General features: G+C 37.4%; 2 protein-coding genes across 3 annotated transcripts in view; one reads left to right on the top strand and one right to left on the bottom strand.

Moving 5' to 3' along the window:
• Positions 1 to 25,451, bottom strand: part of avl9 (AVL9 homolog (S. cerevisiase)) — a 700,673-nt gene that overhangs the window by 334,011 nt on the left and 341,211 nt on the right. The window lies entirely within an intron of this gene.
• Positions 1 to 25,451, top strand: part of LOC109099523 (transforming growth factor beta-1-induced transcript 1 protein) — a 191,459-nt gene that overhangs the window by 140,827 nt on the left and 25,181 nt on the right. For both annotated transcript variants that reach the window (XM_042767396.1, XM_042767397.1), the window contains one exon: positions 4,389 to 4,537. In XM_042767396.1, the coding sequence (XP_042623330.1) occupies positions 4,389 to 4,537 (149 nt within the window). The remainder of the gene's footprint in view (positions 1 to 4,388; positions 4,538 to 25,451) is intronic.

Below are 25,451 nucleotides of genomic sequence, written 5' to 3' on the forward strand. Positions count from 1 at the left end.
TACATGGCACTGATGGTTTTACTCAGGTGGTTAACTGACTCTTTTCATAGTTTCATTCTCTGGTTTTCCTGACGGTATCATCCATCAAATCTCATATGCCCTTTCCCCTGTATGAGTGATTGTTTGTTTGTTTGTTAGACTAGTCTGTGTTAGTGTTTAGTTAATAAAACTCTTGTAAACAAATTACATGTGTTTCTGATTCTGCCTTGCAAATAAATGTCCCTTACGATTTTGATCCTCGCTACAAGCTCTGATGCATTAATACCATTGAAAGTATTTTCTGTGGCCACAAAAATATCCTTTCTTAGAGTTGATATGAAATTGCACTAAATGTTCGCTGGACAAACAGATTAGTTGATGGCAATTTAATTCTGCTACAGTTACTACTGGCAGCTCATATAAATAATTGTAATTATTTATATACATTTCTCTTTTGAGCTAATTTACTACAATAGTTTGATAGATAATATCAGAAATATGGTGGGAATTAAGTTATATTTTATCACTTTAAACATCAGAGAGTGATAGTAAGATCAGTCAGCAGCACCGCAACCCTTTTAACAGCGCCAAGTCATTCACAGTGTTGTCGCTGTGGGTAGTAGTTGGTGCATATGCTTGGATAATAGTGATGCTATAATCCTGACCAATGAAGCAGATCTACACCTCCTTGATGCATCTTTTCTTCACCTGAATACAAGAGCTTACTATATGTCCAGCGTGTTCTACTATGCTTTGTTTCGTTCAGTATACATCAGACAGAACACTAACGTCCCATCTGAACCACTTATTAAGTTGGTTGACAAGTAATTCAAGGCTTCCATTTTTCTAAAGTGTCCTTGAGTTCCATGCGCCAATTGATGCCAGATGTTTGACAACAATTAGCCTTACCACATATTTGTTCCTTCCTTGTAGCCGATTTTACGAAATAGGTCTCAGGGTTCCCACAGACCTACAACAGTGCACTTGTTTGTCCAGGTGACTGCCCAGTTGGCATTTTCTCAATTTAGTTGTCTTCTCATGGTTGTTTCTGGTGGGTTGTTTCACAAGGTGATTCCACACCCCTTTCCTTGCTAGCTTGTTCTCTAGCATAGGTAACACCATTGACCTCATATGATAAGTTTGTACGCTGTTTAGATAGCTTTTAACTATCAAGGGTATTACCACACCTTACTCACCATTAGTCAGCTAGACTGAAGATTGATGAATGCTGGAAATGCCGGCTGAAGAATGCTGGCCATGGTGGGGGATCTAGCGCTCAAAAACTGCTGACTTAACTTTCACCTCCCGGTGGCAAAAAGCCTGGAAGGGGAGACCAGGCATCCAAGAGAAAAGATCTTTCTTCAACTTTCAGCCCCGAGAGGTTATCCCAAAGATGCCACAGGGTCCTGAGCTATGGGGTGTATTCGCCTGACTCCCATCCCCCTAAAGAGAGCCTGGTGGGAGAGGACCATTTTCACTGTGAAACTGCTCCCTCAAAGGCTGACCGAGGGTGCCCCGCTCCTAAACAAGTGACACAGAAATTATTATGATGTTAGGAGTGATCTAATGATCACACAGCAACACATTTTCTAAACTTGTTCACTCATTTTACTTTTTCTTGTTTAAAAAAAAAAGGTCAGAAGAACGGATGTCAAGTACACGTCGGATTTAGAATTTTTGGAAAGGGGCTCAAATCAGATGGCAAAAAATTAAGTCTCTTTAGCCCAATTCAGACGGTAATTGTTTCTCATGAAGACTAAGTGATTGTATTGCCGTCCGAATCCAGAATGGCTGTGTTTTTATCCCACCAGCTGTGTAAAATTCCATGCCGAATTACCTACTGTTTTTTTGACAAACACCAGAGTCGTGGTAATTTAATTGCCGTCTGAATCAACATCTCTGAGTTTACAAGAAGAAATTGATTCAAAATTCAATGTTTATATCCTTTTAGACAACTGCAAACACCATATGGTAACTGTTGCACTTCACTGTAATGTACATGCATATTAATTACTGAAAAAAGTACTAAAATGCTGAAATGTATTTACAAGGACAATATTTCATAACTGCTCCACCACAGAAGCAGATATGCAATACAGTTTACAATTTTTTTAAAATATGTATTATTTAGGCCTACAATTACATACATAAATTTAAACCAAGCAGCTTTATGTTTAACTTATGTATATAAGAGGTTGCATTAACTTCTTTATTTAATGCAATGAAAAAAGATTTCTGCTAATCTCCACATTTTTAATGACATCCATCATTTTGAGAGATAAAATGCAAGACACATTTGGAAAAAAAAAAAATCTTTTCAACTATAGCACCTCTATTTTCCTATTTTAAAGGGGGTCATGACATGAGAGACTAAATTTCCCTTGATCTTTTGACATGGAAGAGGTCTTTGTATGCTTAATACATCCTGCAAGTTTCATAACTTAAAAGGGTTACTCCATCCCAAAATGAAAATTGTCATTAATCACTTAGCCCCATGTCGTTCCATACCCGTAAAAGCTTTGTTCGTCTTCTGAACACAATTTAAGATATTTTGGATGAAAACAGGGAGGCTTGAGACTGTCCGATAGACTGCCAAAGAAATAACAGTGTCAAGGTCCAGGAAAGTATGAAAAGCATCATCAGAATAGTCCATCTGCCATCAGTGATTCAACCATAATGTTATGGAGCGACGAGAATACTTTTTGTACACAAATAAAACAAAAATAACAACTTTATTCAACGATTCCTCTCCTCTGTGTCTCTCCAAATCAGCGTAGTGCCATTTTGGCAATTTTGAGCAGTATGCAAGCGGCGTACGCTCTTCTGTGTCAGCCGTGCTGCGCCGATGTGTTGTTTGCTTTCAAACCAAAGCGTAAATACATGTAAAAAATTTATCCTTGTGGCACTGCTGATACAGAAGAGGGTAAGCCGCTTGCGTAATAGTCAGATTTGTCAAAATGGCGCTATGCTGATTTGGGGAGAGACAGAGAAGAAGAAGACGAACAAAGCCTTTACGGGTTTGGAACGACATGGGGGTACGTGAATAATCACAAAATTTTCATTTTGGGATGGAGTATCCCTTTAAATGTCCTCATCATCAATAAAAAAGCATTTGTGTAATAACCCTCAGAAAATGTCTCGTTTTGGATCAGAGGGACAAGGTGATGTCACTCAGGCACAGTTGTTTGCATATGACCACCTCCAGCGCAAGACAACTACACATCATTGTCACACCCAGAGGTGTTCAAACAATGTGCAGCGAGTGGGCCTGAAGGAGTTGTTGTTTACAATAAGATTGCGATGCCAGGTAGTCGATGTGTCGTTCCTGGCTGTGGAAAAACAACATGTTTGTATCTGCTGCCGAAGGATCCTGACGTCAGAGAAAAATTTATTCAGTTTATTTTTAGCAAACATCCCAGTCATGTCAGTGCTAATTTATGCATATGTTCAGTACATTTCAACGTTAACTGTTAATCATACTATGATGCTGGCTTTGCCAAAATACTTTTGCTAAAAGATCAGTCCATGCCAATTGTTCTGGACCCAAAAATGACACCGCAAACTGTAAGTAACATATTTAACATAAAAACTATTTTTAAAATGAAAATAACGGTAATGGATTTTAGCCAATCATAAAAGTGGGTGGTAACACTGACATCTTAAAGAGAAAACACCCCAAAACTGACTGTTTTAGTCAGAGGATGAGAAAAAGGGTGGAAAACGGTCATAAATCACTAAATTTTTCAAAAGACATTAGTAGTATTATAATTACACCTCAGGGAATATAATAATAATAAAAAAAAAAACTTTCATGACCCCTTTAAATAATCAAATAATAAATAGGATATTATTGAATATGAATTTATTCTTATTTTACCAAGCATATAACATTTTATTTACAGCAGACAATCATGCAACTGGCCACATGAGCAGTGCATTCCCGGGTTCATGGGATCACAGAACTTGCTTCTCCACTGTAAATAAATTGGCATCTGAATCCATGAGTTTTATCACTGAGGTGCCATGTAAATTTATTTTTACATATGTTCCCTTGAGAAACAATTGCCATCTGAATAGGGCTATAGACATTTTTTGCTGAAATTGGTTGACTGTGTAAATAGACATTTAGAACTTTTTTTTTAACCATTTAATATACTTTCGAAACAAACTGATTTACTTGGACTTTTCCAATGCTTCATTATATAGGACAGTTCAAGTGTGTTGCATTATTGCCTCATCTTCATTGCCTCATAAATTAGTACAAGCAATTTATTGTACAAGTAATGATAATGCCAAGTTTTTCTTGATTTCTTTTATTATTTTTTTATTATTATTATTAGGAAGTGTCTTAGTGTCTAATGCTTGTAGGTCTCAAAAATGACAAATAACTGTATGCTTCTTCTCCTCAGGTTTTCATGACCGTGAAGGCAAGCAGTACTGCCAGAAGTGTTTTCTGGCCCTCTTTGCCTCTCATTGTCAGGGTTGTTCCCAGCCCATCATGGAGAATTACATCTCCGCTCTAAGTGCTCTGTGGCATCCGCAATGCTTTGTTTGTAGGGTAAGTAGAAGCTGGATTCTGAGGTACAATGAATTTGTTTGTGTTATACCACATATGAAGGGTTGTGATGTTACTGTCAAGGCTGTCTTAAGTCACATGTTGCAGTAGTGTACAACAAAACATTTTATAGCTCACTCAAACTTCTTTAGGAAGACCAGGGCTAGTGCTTTTTACTCTAGTAAGTATTTCTTATGGTGGGTTTATTATAGACTTATTAACAAATAATAAATAAAAAAATTCTAATGAACATTTCCGCTGTTAAAATACAGGGAAATAAAACTTACAGTGATATGACGCTTGCAACAAAATTAAAAAAAAAAGTGAATTTTTTTTAGTGAATTAAAAATGTATGGCATAACCAATGTAGTCAGATTCATATACAAATTATTCTTATGAACCAGGTCAATCTATTAAATCCTTGACTGAATAAACTTTGTCAGTGCAGTTAATAAATCAACATCTCACTCGATGAAATGGAGCTCCTAAACAAATTTTAAAGGGGTCATATGATGCGATTTCAAGTTTTCCTTTCTCTTTGGAGTGTTACAAGCTGTTTGTGAATAGATAAGATCCCTAAAGTTGCAAAGACTAAAGTCTCAAACCCAAAGAGATATTCTTTATAAAAGTTAATACTCGTCCACGGCCTCCTAAAACGGCTTTTTAAAAATGCCACCACATGTCTACATCACAATGTGGGAAGATTTGCATAACACCACCCAAATGTTCACGCAAAGAAAGAATGCATACAACGCAATGCGTAAAAAGACAGTACAAGTCATTATAATCCGTAATTATGTCCCCACTGGATGCAACAAATGGCTCGTTTGTAATGGGTTTTATTGTGTTTGTCTTGGAGAAACAATAATGTGCAGTATTTGGAAAATAATGTGTTTTGTGAACCTTAAACCACATAAACACATTTCGTTACACAAAATACACAATGTTCTTTTTAGCAACATCATATGACCCCTTTTAGGAGGAGCTTGCCCATCTGATCTTCCACTCATTACCTCACTTTGCCATCCTTCTGATATTTTTCCATGAAATGTTTGATTCTTTGATGATCTAACTATTTGCACTGACAAGTAGTTCTCCTGCCCTCCAGAGTCTCAGCAGTCACCTTCAGAGCCCTATCCACAGCCATCCAGTTGTGGTGTCTCCTTTGTGTGACAATATCAGCATTCTGATAGGTCTCCAATATATGTCATTCCAGAAGACATCTTTTCCCTTTCGCGGCTAGAATGCCTCATCTTTCCACAACCTCTAGTCGCCCCGCAACTCACATTCATCATCGACATCATCTTTTCATTCCTTATTTAACCTGATTTAGATCAGCAGTTCAAGAGGAGAAAGCTCCATAGTCTTACCTAGACTAACAAGTACTTAAATGCATACATAGACTTCTACATTCACTTCAGAATTTAGAGTAGAAAAAAATTAATAAAAAAACCCCAGATAGTAGAGATTTTTGATGCAAAAACTTTGCAAGGAAACCTCTTAAAAAAAATCACTATTTTCACATTACTCTGTGTCTCAGAAAGATGTTATTAAACTGAAACCAATATCATCAAAACCAGAACCAACCCAAACTAGAACCAATATCATGTTAACTGAATAGGTTCAGCAAAAATTAGCAGCAGATAATTATTCGGTGTGATTTTTAGACTAATGATCAAGACTAATCATGAATCGTGTTCACACTTTTATCCAAAGTGATGAATATAATAAAAACACATTACTAAATAGTAGAGCTGTAGTCAAGTCCAGCTTTGTCGAGTCCAAGTCAAGTCCAAGACCAGGACTAGTCGAGACCGAGTCAAGACCGAGTCCAAAGAGGTTCGAGTCCAAGTCGAGTCCAAGTCAAGACCGAGTCCAAATGAGAGAAAAAAAGGATCATCTTCAAGACCACATACTTAACTAATGTATGTAATGCGAGAGACAGCATATCTCCTATTCTAAGAAAATAATTTTACATTATTATTTGTAATGATAAAAAGCATGTGCAAAGTAACAACTCTGTAGGACAGGGGTCTCCAAACCAGATCCTGGAGGGCCAATGCCCTGCAGAGTTTAGCTCCAACTGGCCTTAACACTATTTGGAAGTTTCTAGTGTGTCTAGTAAGAGCTTGATTAGCTGGTTTAAGTGTGTTTAATTAGGGTTGGAGCTAAACTCTAAAGGACACTGGCCCTCTAGGACCGAGTTTGGAGCTGTAGGGTCAAATAATTTTTATGTACTTTATTTACATTTTATTTACTTTATAATGCTGCTGTTGCTGACATTATGTTTGTGGTCAAAAGTTAAAATGACTGATGCCTTGGCACAGTGCACACACACGCAAAGCTCAGGATATGACAAATGTGCGCAGTTAAGGCTAGAAGGGATACGTTTGGCTCTACTGAGCATGCGCACATAAATAGAGCGAAATTTGTCATACTGTACTAGGGCTTGCATAGACTAGTCGAGCACTGTCGGAAATAATCGACTACTCAAGCATGTATTAACCATAATGCATACAAAGAGTTTGCAAGAACGTGAATTTTAGGATTATAATATTGCGTGGAGCTGTTACTTTGTATGACCTTATCTATGTTGCATGTAAAAATAAAATAAGTAATGTAATAATTAGGGGTGTACCTGAAGCCGAATACCTTATTCGGAATGGCATGGATAATGGCTTCAAAAACGAATAACGGACAAGGGATAATTCTGCCTGAATATTCGGCTGAAGCTGGCACAGTCCGGTGTTTGCTAGATAACAGTTGAGTCATGGGATTAGCGCAATAGTATACACAGACCTCTAAATTCACGAGTGTGAAGTGAATGAATGTAAACTTTATGAGTGAAAAGAGCACAAATCAAACACCGCATTGCTGTTGCCTCTCCGTGCATCTCTCAGAAATCAGAGCTTTGCAAGAGTAATTTCACCTATAATAATACATCATACATGTTATATTATTTGTATATATTTAAAAGGCAATGATTTAAACCTTAGGCTACGATATGATACGAATGAATGGAATAAGCACAGCGTGCTCACCAATCAAACAGCCGCGTTTGCGCTTCTCAGTCTCTCAAAAACCAAACCAGTTCTCTCTCAAGAGTAGGCTAATAATCAGCTTAGATATGATACATTTTCTACTTGTCCTACATGTTTGCATCTGTATCTTTTGCTGGTTTGTGCGGCACACGCACATTTGTTTAGGGAAGTTCACTAAATATTAAGACTCGCTTAAAGAGTTCTGCTTAATGAAAATGTGCGCGTTGAATGGATTCAGTCGTGTTCAAATGATCACTAAACATTTGTCATGACATCTCTCTGCTTGCATGATAAATATTATTTTAGAAATTAATAGTTATTTTAGTTTAGCATGACATACTTGTTCAGTGATAACTATGAAAAAAAAAAGATAAAAAGTCGTAACTGTCTTATCAAGTAACTGTACAACGTTGTATCCGAATGCAGATACGAAAAATGTTGTGATTGTTACAGATACAAATACTGGCTGTTACATGAAAATTTAAATATGTAATGTCATTATTATAAAGTTTTGCAAATGTATATATGTAATTGTTGCATAAGGCTATAAATTAATAAGCGTTTATTGATAAAAAAACAAACAAACAATTTAATGTGTTTTCATTTACAATAGAATGAACCACGAGTAGTCGAGTAACTCAAGTATTTTTTTAAATAAAAAATCGACTAGTAGAAATCAGTAGTCTTGCAACCCCTATACTGTACAACATTAATTAGTATTTCATTATTGTAAAGGGTAAGTTTAAGGCTACCTACAGTAGGTGTAGACATAAATAAAACACAATCTAACAGGTAGAAAATTAAATTAGAAACATTGTAACTTTTCAGAACGCAGCAAGTGCGCCGCTGGTCATGCACATCATTTCCTGTAACAAAATTGAAAGCTAAGCCAAGATGGAGAAACAGCTGATCATAGCTGTACAAGGATAGCCATTTTTAAAAGGAATTTATTAGCAGAGCTACTGCAAGGGATTTTTAGTGCTGGAAATCCATTTATTCTTTGCTGAAACTTCTGCGTCTTCATGGAGAGCAGCTGCTTAGCAACAACAGACGCCACGGGAGCGCAAGCATAGAGCGCAGGCTGCAGAGTGCTTTGGAAAAAAGGAGAAAGCGGCGCACCTAGCTTTTTCCACACGTTTTCAGTCACGACATGCAAATGTGGTGTTGTTTTGAAGGAGAATATTTTTTTATTTTTTTTCTGGACTCGGTCGAGACCAATGAGAACATTTGGCGAGTCCAATGACCAAGTCCGAGACAAGTCCGAGTGCAAACACCAACAAGTCCGAGACGATAGTAAAATGTCTTGAGTCCGGACTACTAATACTATCAAACAGGAAGTTGTTGTAACTCATGCAGACAATGCCCAATCTGCCCCAAACTTCAGTCCTGGCCTGAACACATCAACATGCCTTTATTCGGTTAAAGTCATAACGCCACCTACAGGCAACAGGAAGTGTCATGTTTAACACTGTTATGGACTCCTAGCAACATATTAAAGGAACAACATATTGTCAGGAAGTGCTAAATACACTGGCAACATGTTAGAAACATACTAAAACATGCTAGTAGCACTTAGCTAAGTGCTAAAGCATGCTACTAATGCAGTGAAAAAGTAAGTTGTTGTAACTCATGCATACAATGCCCAATCTGCCCCAAACTTCACACGTTTTCACAGAGTCCTGGCCTGAACAAATCTAAAGGCCAATATTCAATTATAATTATAGCGCCACCTGCTGGCAACAGGAAATTACTTATTTTAAACTAACTTTAACATGAAATGTCTGATCTGCCCTAAACTTCACATGTTTGATAAGACTCCTGGTCTTAAGGCTAATATTTCAGTTATAATCATAACCGCCACCTGTTGGTGACAGGAAATTACTTGTTTTACACTAACTAAAACATGCAATGTCTGATCTGCCCCAAACTTTGCTTGTTTGGTAAGAGTCCTGGCCTGAAGACATTTACATGCCGATATTTAGTTATAATCATAGCGCCACCTGTTGGCAGAAGGAAATGTGGCACAAATATTTACCATTTTATAAGCATATGGTCCAACATTCGCTGTTCTCCTATGGCCACCGGGTGGTGGTGAGCCGGGGTGCGAGGGCCCTTTCATCGCTGCTTGCAGCTTTAATTAGGGCCCGAGCACGCAGTGCAAGGACCCTCTTGGAATTGCTCAGTTTCTTATTAGGGCCCGAGCCAATGGGCGCAGGGCCCTATTGATTCCCTAAGGATTATTAGGGCCCGAGCACCAATGGTGTGAGGACCCTATTGTATCTGCTTTGTTTATTATTAGGGCCCGAGCACAGATGGTGTGAGGACCCTATTGAATCTGCTTTGTTTATTAGGGCCCGAGCACCGATGGTGCAAGGACCCTCTTGGAATTGCTTCGTTTATTAGGGCCCGAGCACCGATGGTGTGAGGAACCTATTGTATCTGCTTTGTTTATTATTATTAGGGCCCGAGCACCGATGGTGTGAGGACCCTATTGTATTTGCTTTGTTTATTATTATTAGGGCCCGAGCACCGATGGTGTGAGGACCCTCTTGTATCTGCTTCGTTTATTATTAGGGCCCGAGCACTGATGGTGTGAGGACCCTCTTGTATCTGCTTCATTTATTATTATTATTATTAGGGCCCGAGCACCGGTTGTGCGAGGACCCTCTTGGAATTGCTGTGTTTATTATTAGGGCCCGAGCACCGATGGTGTGAGGACCCTATTGGAATTGCTTTGTTTATTATTATTTCATTGCTGCTTGCAGCTTTAATTATTCTTCTTCTTCTTCTCCGCAATGAGTCGCATTTTTGAGGGCCTAAACATGCTCCAAAACTCACGAAACTTTGCACACGCATCAGAACTGGCGAAAATTTACATCTGATATAGGTTTCAGAAGTGGGTGAGGCAAAATGGCTCGATAGCGCCACCTATTAAATTTCAATGGAGTGCGCCTCGAGCTACGTTTCATGTACATGCATGAAAATTGGTACACACGTGTAGCACACCATTATCTACAAAAAAGTATCTTGGTACAAAATCCAGAACCCAACAGGAAGTAAGTTATTTTGAATTTCCTGTAGGATTTTTGTGCAGTTTTTGCCATTTCCATGCCTCGTACTTTGACGAACTCCTCCTACAGTTTTAATCGGATTGTCTTCAAATTTGGTGAGGGTCATCATAAGACCTTTGTGATGTTAAATTGCAAAGGTTATGAGTTTTCGTCAAGGGGTGTGTCCCTGGCGGCCTGACAAAATTTGATGTTTCGCCGTGAAAGAGGAAGTTGCTGTAACTCAGGCAAGCAATGTCTGATCTGCCCCAAACTTCACATGTGTGATAGGTGTTCTGTCTTGAACAAACACTCATGACCAAATTCAGTTATAGTCATAGCGCCACCTGCTGGCAACAGGAAGTGACATGGTTAAAACTGTTATGGACTCCTAGGAACATATTAAAAAGTGTCAACAAGTGTTAAATAGGCTGGAAACATGCTAGAAACATACTAAAACATGCTAGCAACACTTAGATAAGTGCTAAAGCATGCTACTAATGCAGTGAAAAAGGAAGTTGCTTTAACTCAGGCCAGCAATGTCCAATCTGCCCCAAACTTCAAACATTTGACAAGAGTCCTGTCCTGAAAACATCAACATGCCCGTATTCGGTTATAGTCATGGCGCCACCTATTGGCAACAGGAAGTGTCTTGTTAAACACTGTTATGGACTCCTTGCAAAATAATAAAAAGCATCAACATGTGTTAAATAGGCTGGCAAAATTCTAGAAGCATGCTAAAACATGCTAGCAACACTTAGCTCAGTGTTCAAGCATGCTGTTAATGCAGTGAAATAGAACATTACTGTAACTCAAGCATACATTGTCCAATCTGCCTCAAACTTCACAAGTTTGATTAGAGTCCTGGCCTGAAGACATCTACATGTTCATATTTGGTTATAGCTATAGCGCCACCTACTGGCAACAGGAAGTGACATGTTTTTCACTGATATGCACTATTAGCAAACAAAAAAGTATGCCATTGTGTACTAAACATGCTAGAAATATTTCCAAACATGCTAACAACATTAACTAAGTGCTAAAGCATGCTATTAATACTATGAAACAGGAAGTTGTTGTAACTCAGGCAAGCAATGTCTGATCTGCCCCAAACTTCATATGTTTGATAGGTGTTATGCCCTGAACAAAGACCCATTCACAAATTCAGTTATAGACATAATGCCACCTGCTTGTAACAGGAAGTGACATGGTTAATACTGTAATGGACTCCTAGGAACATATTAAAAAATGTCAACAAGTGTTAAATAGGCTGGCAACATGCTAGAAACATACTTATACATGCTAGTAGCACTTAGCTAAGTGCTGAAGCATGCTACTAATGCCGTAAAAAAGGAAATTGCTGTAACTCAGGCAAGCAATGATCAATCTGCCCCAAACGTCAAATGTTTGACAAGAGTCCTGTCCGGAACACATCAGCATGCCCTTATTCAGGTTATAGTCATAGCGGCACCTACTGGCAACAGGAAGTGTCATGTTTAACACTGTTATGGACTCCTGGCAACATATTAAAAAGTGTCAGGAAGTGCTAAATACACTGGCAACATGTTAAAAACATACTAAAAACATGCTAGTAGCACTTAGCTAAGTGCTAAAGCATGCTACTAATGCAGTGAAAAAGGAAGTTGCTGTAACTCAGGCTAGCATTATCCGATCTGCCCCAAACTTCACACGTTTCACAAGAGTCCTGTCCTGAACACATCAACATGCCTGTATTAGATTATAGTCATAGTGCCACCTGATGGCAACAGGAAGTGGAATGTTTAACACTGTTATGGACTCCTTGCAAAATAATAAAAAGCATCAACATGTGTTAAATAGACTGGCAAAATTCTAGAAGCATGCTTAAACATGCTAGCAACACTTAGCTCAGTGTTAAAGCATGCTATTAATGCAGTGAAGTAGAACATTACTGTAACTCGTGCATACTATGTCCAATCTACCTCAAGCTTCACAAGTTTGATTAGAGTCCTGGCCTGAAGATATCTACATGCTAATATTTGGTTATAGTTATAGTGCCACCTACTGACAACAGGAAGTGACATGTTTTAATACTTTTATGCACTATTAGCAACACCGTAAAATATGCCATTGTGTGCTAATCATGCTAGAAATATTATCAAACATGCTAGCAACACTTACTATGTGCTAAAGGATGCTATTAATACTATGAAACAGGAAGTTGTTGTAACTCTTGCATACAATGCCCAATCTGCCCCAAATTTCACACGTTTTATAAGAGTCCTGGCCTGAACACATCTAAAGGCCAATATTCAATTATAATTATAGCGCCACCTGCTGGCAACAGCAAATGACTTATTTTAAACTAACTTAAACATGAAATGTCTGATCTGCCCTAAACTTCACATGTTTGATAAGATTCCTAGTCTCAACAGATTTTAAGGCCAATATTTCAGTTATAATCATACCGCCACCTGATGGTGACAGGAAATTACTTGTTTTAAACTAACTTAAACATGCAATATCCAGTCTGCCCAAAGTTCTTGTGTTTGATATGCGTCCTGGCCTGAACTCATCTTTAGGCCAATATTTGTTTATAGTCTTAGCGCCACCTGCTGGCAACAGGAAATTACTTCTTTTACACTAACTTAAACATGCAATGTCTTATCTGCCCGAAACTTTGTATGTTTGGTAAGAGTCCTGGCCTGAAGATATTTATATGCCGATATTCAGTTATAATCATAGTGCCACCAGTTGGCAGCAGGAAATGAGGCACAAATATTTACCTTTTTATAAGCATATGGCCCAACGTTCGCTGTTCTCCTATGGCCACTGGTTGGTGGTGAGCCCGGGTGCGAGGGCCCTTTCATCGCTGCTTGCAGCTTTAATTAGGGCTCAAGCCTGGAGGGCTCTACAGTGCCCCCTGGAATATGGAGGGCCATATATCATACATACTTGCACGTAGACGTATGAAACTCGGTTCACATATAGATCTCATCAATCCAAACAACTTTCGCACTGCATGTCATCGGCTCCGCCCAACAGGAAGTTGGCTATTTAGGGTTTAGTATGCTTATTTTAGTCAAAGTTTTGGGGGCTTTTGGGGAACTTAACATACTCAAAAACTCTTTAAAAATTTGCACACACATTGGAATCTGTGGCCATTAGGAGGCCGCAGAGGCTGGGACCCGGCCGTGGCACAGGGGCTCTATGGCGCCCCCTGGAACACAGTCAGAAATGTTGATGTATAGCTCACACATACTTGCACTTATTCATATGAAACTCAGTACACATATAGATCTCATTGTGCTGAACAACTTTCGTATTGCATGTCATATACTCCGCCCAACAGGAAGTCAGCTATTTAGAGCTGTGTAAAAAGCGCATGCTCTGGAATTTGATATACTTGTCATAGGTTTTTTACCCGATTGCCACCAAACTCAGTCAACATGATTTCAAGACATTGGGGATGAAAAATTGCCAGGGGATTTTTGATATCTCGAACGGTTTGCCCATGGCGAGGCGTTGAAATTATGGCGAGAAATGAGAAACAGGAAGTGTCTAATAACATCCACATACAGTTCCTGATTTTAATTAAACTTCATCAGTTTATTCGTTGTATGATGTCAGTCACATAGATGTCATTATTAGGAGTCAAAGTTATAGCGTCACCAACTGGCAGCAGGAAGTGTGTCATTTTCAAAATGCTTCAAATTCAGCATCTTATTTTTACTCAATTTGCTTCAAACTTCATCAGAATAATGTCAAAACATGGCCCATGTAAAACTGTTGAGGGGATATTGATATCTAATATAGTGTTGCCATGGCAACATGTCAAACTTGAATATTTTTCCGGTGATTTTGAGGCAGATAACATGCTCAGAATTGCATTGAAAAAAAAAAACACATATCAGTATTAATGATAGATAGAACATGGCAATATCTCATAAAAGGGCGTGGAGGAGGCACTCTATAGCGCCACCTTTTGTCAAAAGTGGGGGGCTTAGTTTTAGCTACAGACCCCAAACTCTGTACATATATTGTTCTTATTAAGATGGACAACTTTCTAAATTTACAGTCATTAGCTACGACCAACAGGAAGTCGGCTATTTTGATATGAATATGGATTTTTGGAAAAATATAGCTGTGAATTAATGCATACTGCTCAGAGAAGAAGTACACTATACACACCAAACTTTTTCTACATGATGCCAAAACATTGAGGAACTTAAACTGTGAATGGATTTTGGATAGCTTGAACGGTTTTGCCGTGGTGATCTTTTGAAATGACAGTAAAAAGGAAATAATTACTTGTCTTGTATTTTTAAATTGCAGCTTCCAAACATTTCAAAACCTTTTTTCATACAGAAAAAGTCATTCTGAGGAATTATGCATAGTTTCACGACTTTACAACACTTCATGAATAAAAGAAAATTTAAAAAAAACTGTCAGACATCTGATCTCCCTCTGTCTCTCTGTCAATGCTGTCTGTTTAAGTATGTGTGCTGAGACTTCCATTGTCTGAGAGAAATTGCGCCTCTACAGGAGCAATTCCCGGGACTGAGAGGGAGGAGTCTCGCTTAGTTTCACTTTTAAATCGGTTAAAAATACAAATAAATACATAAATTTAATTCACACTGACAAGCTAAACCAATATATCTTATTATTAGTGGTTCAGGGCTCATTAATAATTGATGTCTGGCCAGAGAACAGAGAGATAGACGAGAGATAAATCACCGCTCTGATCAGCGCGTGCTGTCTCAACGAGCTCACAACAAACAAATTTATTCTTATTTAAGACCTTTTAAATATAAAATATTACGGCGAATGCGCACAATCCACCCATTAGAACACACCAAGAGCTAAATTCAGATGTTTGTGAGCTGTTAACATGTTAAAATGAAATATTTGCTGCAGCCTGTCTGACAGCGTGAGACTTCTGAACACTTGAAGGGAAAAAAGTCTACATACAGAAACTACAGCCTTTTACACTAAAACACTGCGGCGAATCAACACAAAACAATTAGAAGAACATATTATAGAGATGAAACGAGTGTTTGAGTGCTTGTGAGATTTTCTTTGTCTAAGGGCTGAACATCACATCGATTGCTCTGCGCTCGAGAACACGGTGATGTCTGGATTTTCAACGCGAGAACGGACAAATAAATACACATTTCATTCACACTGACAAGCTAAACCAACATATGTTATTATTAGTTGTTATTATCTCATTAATAATTGATATCTGGCCAGAACAGTGAGAAACACCAGAGAGAAATCACCGCTGCATCAGCGCCTGCAGTCTCACCACGAGCTCACAATAAAAGCATTTTTATAGTTTTAAGAGCTTTTTTAAAATAAAATGTTACCGCGAATGCACACAATCCACCCATTAGAACACAACAAGAGCTAAATTCAGGTGTTTGTGAGGTGTTTAAGTGTGAAAATGACAGACTATTTGAAGCGCTAGACTGTCTAAGGGCAGAATAACATCGATCTCTCGAGCTCAAGAGAACGCTGATTCTGGCTTTTCGTCGCAAGAATGAACAAATCACGTACAAGATTATTTCAAAATACATAATAGCTTGGCGAATATAAACGAAAACAGCCACGTGAACATAAACTGTTGAGAAATAAATCTGAAGTGGATCATGATACTGGATTTGAATATTAAAGTGACTGCATTTATCAGCTGCTTTCTGTCTTCAATTTTAATCTAATAAAAAACAGAAAATCATTCGTCTTGGCTGTTTTGTGTGTATGTGTGTATGTATTCATGTATTTATTATTATGATTATTATTATTATTATTATTATTATTATTATTATTTTGCTCTAACAAGAATTAATCTATATTTAATTAAATTGATAACATGTTATTTTACATTTGATTTGTCCATTTCTGCATCTAAACACCTGTAAACCTAAAACATGCACTATTAAACTATTGTTAGCAATTTCTTTATCGTCCAATTTAACTGGTGTACACACTTTTATTTTCATAATAAACTTGTTTTTTTAGATTATAGACATTTGCAGTGCTCTATAATAAATATTAACAGGTTTTGTTCAAGTTGCTTAAAATGTCTGTTAAATTGTAAATCCTAAAAAAAAAAAAAAAAAAAAAAAAAAAAAAAAAAAAACATTGGAAAACAGCCATATTTACGAAAAGGTGCTTAAGCTATAGAAAAAAAACTATGAATTAAATTAGTGTTTAATTTTTTTTTTTAATTTTTAGTAATGACCATTTTTGTTGTCATAAAAACCTTCTTCATTACAATACAAAATAACAATTGTCAATAGTAAATATTATGAAAACAATAACTGTTGTACTTTTTTCATCATAATATAGTTTATGTATTATAATTGTAAAAACAAAAACAAATTTAGCAACTCACATAGTAATCATTCAACACTTATTCAACATTTTTTGTGCTTAAAAATGTAAGTTGAAAAATATAGCTGCAAGCAGCGATGGCGGGCTCAAGCCATCAGCGCAAACGCCACCCCGGTGGCATCAGGTAAACTGTGCCCAGCGGGCACATGCATTTACAGTAATCCTTTGGCACTCAGGTTTTGAGGGATACGGCAATTAACGGGTTAATCCGAAGCATCAAGACTTTGAAATCACATACACAGAACAATATTCATTACGAAAGTGAAATTAAATGATTAATAAACTATTTATTCGAACCCTTGCTATTTTCTATTCTAATAAGAGTCTTGGCTGTGGAACATCTGTAATAGAGTTGGCTAGCTGGATGCAAATAAAGTCATGCCTTTTATTTGTTCCCCTGTTTGCTATTTCACATTCCTGTCACTGAAGCGTTGTGGCCAAAGACACAGAAGGTAACTGAAACAATGTGGTTTAAGTCCAGGTGATCATAAGGGGTCCAAGCACAATGGTTTGTGTAGATGATGCAGTTAAACAATGGACGTGTCTCTTTTCAAGTAAATTATTATACGCACAAACATGAAAATAGATAACAAATATAGTGTCCCTTCTTCACTTTTCCAGTAATGCCGTGATAACTTGAGAAATATGTTGTCAATACTATTAAAATTAAGATAAAATCGTAATGGTATTTCGGAGGTGATAGTTTTTGCATAATTACTATATTGGGCTTTATTAAAGTTTATGAAAAAAGAATGAATGTATATGCATTTTTGATTTATTTACATAAATGAAACATTTTCAAGTCTTTGAACAGATCTTGAAGTATTTGCTGTCCTGTGGCGCCATCGAGTGGACAACATTAGCATTGTGGCCTTCATTTTTGAACAACATTATGAAAGGGGCCAATATTTTTTTATTGATTATAAATATTTAATGATTAGTTTACTGATAATATACCCACATTAAAATCGAATTTACTTATTCTGTATCTTATTTCATTCTTAATCATGAGTTTTAATTTTCAACTTACATTTTTAAGCAGTGTTGAATGATTACTATGTGAGTTGCTAACTGCTTGCAGCTATTTACAATTATAATAGATAAACTATATAATGATGAAAAATACAACAGTTATTGTTTTCATAATATTTACTATTGACAATCGTTATTCTGTATTGTAAAGAAGAAGGTTTTTATGACAACAAAAATGGTCATTACTAAAAATTAAACACTAATTTAATTCATAGTTTTATTTTTCTATAGGTTAAGCACCTTTTCGTAAATATGGCTGTTTCCCAGTTTTTTTTTTTTTTTGTTTGTTTGTTTTTTTTTTGTTTTTTTTTAGGATTTACATTTTAAAAAAATGACCCTACTTCAAACATTTTAAGCAGCTTGAACAAAACCTGTTAATATTTATTATAGACCACTGTAACGGTCTATTATCTAAAAAAAAACAAATTTATTATGAAAATAAAAGTGTGTACAGCAGTTAAACTGGATGATAAAGAAATTGCTAACAATAGTTTAATAGAGCATGTTTTAGGTTTATAGGTGTTTAGATGCAGAAATTTAATTAAATATAGATTAAATCTTGTTAGAGCAAAAAAAAAAAAAAAATAATAATAATAATAATAATAAATACATGAATACATACAAAAAAAATCAGCCAAGACGAATGATTTTCTGTTTTTATAGATTAAAATTAAAGACAGAAAGCAGCTGGTAAATGCAGTCACTTTAATATTCAAATCCAGTATCATGATACACTTCAGATTTATTTCTCAACTGTTTATGTTCACGTGACTGTTTTCGTTTATATTCGCCAAGCTATTATGTATTTTGAAATAACCTTGTTCTTGATTTGTTCGTTCTTGCCAGAATCAGCGTCCTCTGGAGCTCGAGAGATCGATGTTATTCTGCCCTTAGACAGTCTCGCGCTGTCAAATAGTCTTTAAATTTTCACAATCAAACAGCTCACAAATACCTGAATTTAGCTCTTGTTGTGTTCTAATGGGTGGATTGTGTGCATTCGCGGTAATATTTTATTTTAAAAAGCTCTTAAAACTATAAAAATGCTTTTATTGTGAGCTCGTGAGACTGCACGCGCTGATGCAGCGGTGATTTCTCTCTGGTCTTTCTCACTGTTCTGGCCAGACATCAATTATTAATGAGATCTGAGCCGGTAATAATAACATATGTTGGTTCAGCTTGTCAGTGTGAATTAAATTTGTATTTATTTGTCCGTTCTCGCCGAAAAAAAACCATCACCGTGTTCTGGAGCGCGGAGCAATCGATGTGATGTTCAGCCCTTAGACAAAGAAAATCTCACAAGCACTCATAAACACTCATTTTCATCTCTATAATATGTTCTTCTAATTGTTTTTTTGTTGATTCGCCGCTGTGTTTTAATGTAAAAGGCTGTAGTTTCTGTATGTACACTTTTTTTTCCCTTCAAGTGTTCAGACGTCTTGCGCTGTCAGACAGGCTGCAGCAAATATTTCATTTTAACATGTTAACAGCTCACAAACATCTGAATTTAGCTCTTGGTGTATTCTAATTGGCGGATTGTGTGCAATCGCCGTAATATTTTATTTTTAAAAGGTCTTAAACAAGAATAAACTCGTTTGTTGTGAGCTCGTTGAGACAGCACGCGCTGTTCGGAGCGGTGACATATCTCTCGTCTGTCTCTCTGTTCTCTGTCGCCAGACATCAATTATTAATAAGCCCTGACCCGCTAATAATAAGATATGTTGGTTTAGCTTGTCAGTGTGAATTAAATTGATTTATTTAGTTGTATTTTTAACCGATTTAAAAGTGAAACTAATGGAGACTCCTCCCTCTCAGTCCCGGGAATTGCTCCTGTAGAGGCGCATTTTCTCTCAGACAATGAAAGTCTCAGCACACATACATTCCTCACACAGAGCCAAAAATCCATATTCAAATCAAAATAGCCGACTTCCTGTTGGTCGTAGCTAATGACTGTAAATTAGAAAGTTGTCCGTCTTAATAAGAACAATATATGTACCGAGTTTGGTGTCTGTAGCTAAAACTAAGCCCCCCACTTTTGACAAAAGGTGGCGCTATAGAGTGCCTCCTCCACGCCCTTTTATGACCTTTTGCCAGTGTCTAGCTATCAGTAATACTGATATGTGTTCTGAGTTTCATGAAATTCTAAGCATGTTATCTGCCTCAAAATCAGAATATATTATACAGAAAAATATTCCAGTTTGATATGTTGCCATGGCAACACTATATTAGATATCAATATCCCCTCAACAGTTTTATATGGGCCGTGTTTTGTCATTATTCTGATAAAGTTTGAAGCAAATTGAGTAAAAATAAGATGCTGAATTCAAAGCATTTTGAAAATGACACATATGTCCTGCTGCCAGTTGGTGGCGCTATGATTTTGACTCCTAATAGTCACATATATGCGATCGGCATCATACAACGAACAAATTGATGTAGGTTTAATTAAAATCAGGAAATGTATGTGGATGTTATTAGACACTTCCTGTTTCTCATTTCTCGCCATAATTTCAATGCCTCGCCACAAGCAAACCATTCGAGATATCAAAAATCCCCTGGCAATTTTGCATCCCCAATGTCTTGAGATCATGTTGACCAAGTTTGGTGGCAATCGGGTAAAAAACCTATGACAAGTATATCAAATTCCAGAGCATGCACTTTTTACATAGCTCTAAATAGCTGACTTCCTTTTGGGCGGAGCCTATGACATGCAATACGAAAGTTGTTCGGCACAATGAGATCTATATGTGTACTGAGTTTCATATGAATACGTGCAAGTATGTTTGAACTATACATCAACATTTCTGACTATGTTCCAGGGGGCGCCGTAGAGCCCCTGTGCCACGCCCGGGTCTCAGCCTCTGCAGCCTCCTAATGGCCACAGATTCTAAGGTGTGTGCAAATTTTCAAGAGTTTTTGAGCATGTTAAGGGCCCCAAAAGCCCCCACAACTTTGACGAAAAATAAGAATACTAAACCCTAAATAGCCAACTTCCTGTTGGGCGGAGCCTATGACATGCAGTACGAAAGTTGTTTGGCTTGATGAGATCTATATGTGTACCTAGTTTCATACGTCTACGTGCAAGTATGTATGATATATGGCCCTCCATATTCCAGGGGGCGCTGTAGAGCCCCTGTGCCACGCCCGTGTATCAGTCTCTCTGCCCGGCCCTAATGGCCGCAGGTTCCAATGTGTGTGCCAATTTTCAAGAGTTTTCGAGTATGTTAAGGGCCCCAAAAGCCCCCGAGACGTTGGAAAATAATAATAATAATAATAATAATAAAAAATAATCCTAAGGAAAACAATAGGGCTCTCGCCCTCCAGGCTTGAGCCCTAATTAAACTCTTAAAGCATGAAATAAGATACAGAACCTGTAAATTAGATTTTAATGTGGGTATATTATCAGTGAACTAATCATTATATATTTGTAATCATTCAAAAAATATTGGGCCCTTTCATAATGTTGTTCAGAAATGAAGGCCACAATGCTAATGTTTTCCACACGATGGCGCCACAGGATAGCAAATACTTCAAGATCTGTTCAAAGACTTGAAAATGTTTCATTTATGTGCATAAATAAAAAAATGCATATAAATTCATTATTTTTTCATAAACTTTAATAAAGCCCAATATAGTAATTATGCAAAAACTATCATCTCCTAAATACCATTACTTTTTTATCTTATTTTAATTGTATTGACAACATATTTCTTAAGTTATCACGCATTACTGAGAAAGTGAAGAAGGGACACTATATTTGTTATCTATTTTCATGTTGTGCATATAAAATTTACTTGAAAAGAGACACGTCCATTGTGTAACTGCATCATCTACACAAACCATTGTGCTTGGACCCCTTATGATCACCTTGACTTAAACCACATTGTTTCAGTTACTTTCTGTGTCTTTGTCCACAACGCTTCAGTGACAGGAATGTGAAATGGCAAACAGGGGAAAAAATAAAAGGCATGACTTTATTTGCATCCAGCTAGCCAACTCTATTATGTTCCATAGCCAAGACTTTTATTAGAATAGAAAATAGCAAGGGTTCAAATAAATAGATTATTAATCATTTAATTTCACTTTCTTAATTAATATTGTTCTGTGTATGTGATTTCAAAGTCTTGATAGTTCGGATTAACCCTTTAATTGCCATATCCCTTAAAACCTGACTGACAGAGGGTTACTGTAAATGCATGTGCCTGTTGGGCACAGTTTACCTGATGCCACCAGGGTGGCGTTTGCACTGATGGCTTGAGCCCGCCATCGCTGCTTGCAGCTATATTTAGGGCCCGAGCACCGATGGTGCGAGGACCCTCTAGGAATTGCTGTGTTTATTATTATTATTATTATTATTATTATTATTATTATTATTATTAGGGCCCGAGCACTGATGGTGTGAGGACCCTCTTGTATCTGCTCCGTTTATTCTTCTTCTTCTTCTTCTTCTTCTCCAAAATGAATCGCATTTTTGAGGGCCTAAACATGCTCGAAAAGTCATGAAACTTTGCACACGCGTCAGACCTGGTGAAAATTTACGTCTGATATAGGTTTCAGAAGAGGGTGTGGCAAAATGGCTCGACAGCACCACCTATCCTAAAAAAAATCAACAGCCCTCGAACTGTGTTTCACGTAAATGCACGAAAATTGGCACACGTATGTAAAGAATCAGTACCTACAAAAAAGACTCTTGGAGCAATATCCGAAACCCAACAGGAAGTCGGTTATTTTAAATTTTATGAGCAAATTTTGTATCATTTTTGTCATTTGCATGCCTTGTATTTTAACAAACTCCTCCTAGAGATTTATTCAGATCAACACCAAATTTGGTATGCATAATCTAAAGGCCTTTGCGATGTTAAATTGCGAAGATCTTGAGTTTTCGTTGAAGGGTGTGTCCGTGGCGGCCTGACGAATTTCGATGTTTCGCCATGAAAAATGAAGTTGCTATAACTCAGACATACAATGTCCAATCGGCTCCAAACTTCACATGTTTGATAAGATTCCTGACCTGAACAGATTGGCATGTCTATATTCAGTTATAGTCATAGCGCCACCTACTGGCAACAGGAAATGATGTATTTTACGCTGTAACAAACTACTCAGAGAAATTTTATGATATAATTTTTTTTTTTCAGTCACTCTATTCTAAAGGCCTGTGCATTTATATTACATTTACATTTAGTCATTTAGCAGACGCTTTTATCCAAAGTGACTTACAAATGAGGACAATGGAAGCAATCAAAAACAACAAAAGAGCAATGATATATAAGTGCTATAACAAGTCTCAGTTAGCCTAAACACAGTATACGTTAGCAAGGGCTTTTAAATAATATAATAAATAAAAAGAAAACAGATAGAATAGAAAAAGAATAGAGCAAGCTAGTGTTAGAGGTATTTTTTATAATTGTATAATAAATGAAAAGAAAATAGATAGAATACAAAAAGATTAAATTAGATATTTTTTTTTTAATAGAATTAGAATAGTGAGTGAAAAAGTTAGAGGGTCAAATAAAGATGGAAGAGATGTGTTTTTAAGCCGATTCTTAAAGATGGCTAAGGACTCAGCTGCTCAGATTGAGTTGGGCAGGTCATTCCACCAGGAGGGAACATTTAATTTAAAAGTCTGTAAAAGTGACTTTGTGCTTCTTTGGGATGGCACAATCAAGCGATGTTCACTTGCAGATCGCAAGCTTCTAGAGGGCATATAAGTCTGAAGTAATGAATTTAGGTAAAGGGGTGCAGAGCCAGTGGTGGTTTTGTATGCAAACATCAATGCCTTAAATTTTATGCGAGCAGCTATTGGTAGCCAGTGCAAATTGATAAATAGAGGTGTGACGTGTATTATTTTCGGCTCATTAAAAATTAATCTTGCTGCCGCGTTCTGGATTAATTGTAAAGGCTTGATAGAACTGGCTGGAAGACCTGCCAAGAGAGCGTTGCAATAGTCTAGCCTGGACAGAATAAGAGCTTGAACAAGGAGTTGTGCAGCATGTTCGGAAAGAAAGGGCCTGATCTTCTTAATGTTGAATAAAGCAAATCTGCAGGAACGGACAGTTTTAGCAATGTGGTCTGAGAAAGTTAGCTGATCATCAATCATAACTCCAAGGTTTCTGGCTGTTTTTGAAGGAGTTATGGTTGATGTGCCTAACTTGATGGTGTGAATTGTGATGAAACGATGGGTTTGCTGGACCCACAAGTAGTTCTGTCTTGGCAAGGTTGAGTTGAAGGTGAAGGTCCTTCATCCAGCAAGAAATGTCTGTTAGACAAGCTGAGATGCGAGCAGCTATCGATGGATCATCAGGATGGAATGAGAGGTAGAGTTGAGTGTCATCAGCATAGCAATGGTATGAAAAGCCATGTTTCTGAATGACAGAACCTAATGATGCCATGTAGACAGAGAAGAGAAGTGGTCCAAGAACTGAGCCCTGAGGCACCCCAGTAGTTAGATGTTGCGACTTGGACACCTCACCTCTCCAAGATACTTTGAAGGACCTATCTGATAGGTAAGACTCAAACCACTGGAGTGCGGTTCCTGAGATGCCCTTTGTCAGTAGGGTTGACAGAAGGATCTGGGTGATTAACCGTGTCAAAAGCAGCAGATAGATCAAGCAAGATAAGTATTAAAGATTTGGATTCCGCTCTTGCCAGTCTTAGGGCTTCAACAACTGAGAGCAAGGCAGTCTCAGTTGAATGTCCACTTCTGAAGCCAGATTGGTTGCTGTCAAGGAGGTTGTTCTGTGTGAGAAAGGTAGATACTTGGTTGAATACAGCTCGTTCGAGTGTTTTTGCAATGAAAGGAAGAAGGGAAACTGGTCTGTAGTTCTCTAAAAGAGATGGGTTGAGGGTGGGTTTTTTAAGGAGTGGAGTTATACGAGCCTGTCTAAATGATGAGGGGAAAACACCTGTATGAAGGGATATGTTAATGATGTGAGTGAGTGCAGGTACAACTGCAGGAGAAATGGCTTGATGGAGATGAGATGGAATAGGATCAAGTGGACAAGTAGTAGGATGATTAGAAAGGATGAGTTTGGAGACTTCTGCCTCAGAGAGTGGAGAGAAGGATGTGAATGAGTGTATGTTTGTTTGTGAGATGTGCTTGATGGATTGTGGTGTGGAAAATTGTGCACTTTTAATTTTATTAATGAAAAACGTGGCAAAGTCATCAGCTATTAGAGATGAAGCAGGAGGGGGAGGAGGAGGACAAAGGAGTGAGGAAAATGTTTTAAAAAGCATGCGAGAGTTAGACGAATTGTTAATTTTGTTATGGTAGTATGTCTTTTTAGCAGTGGAGACATTAGCAGAAAAGGAAGAGAGGAGTGACTGATACACATTTAGGTCAGTAGTATTTTTGGATTTGCGCCACAACCTTTCAGCAGCTCTAAGCTTAGAACGGTGTTCGCGTAGAACATCAGATAACCAAGG

Source organism: Cyprinus carpio, chromosome A12 (assembly GCF_018340385.1).
Source record: "Cyprinus carpio isolate SPL01 chromosome A12, ASM1834038v1, whole genome shotgun sequence".
In the NCBI taxonomy this organism is placed as follows: Eukaryota; Metazoa; Chordata; class Actinopteri; order Cypriniformes; family Cyprinidae; genus Cyprinus; species Cyprinus carpio.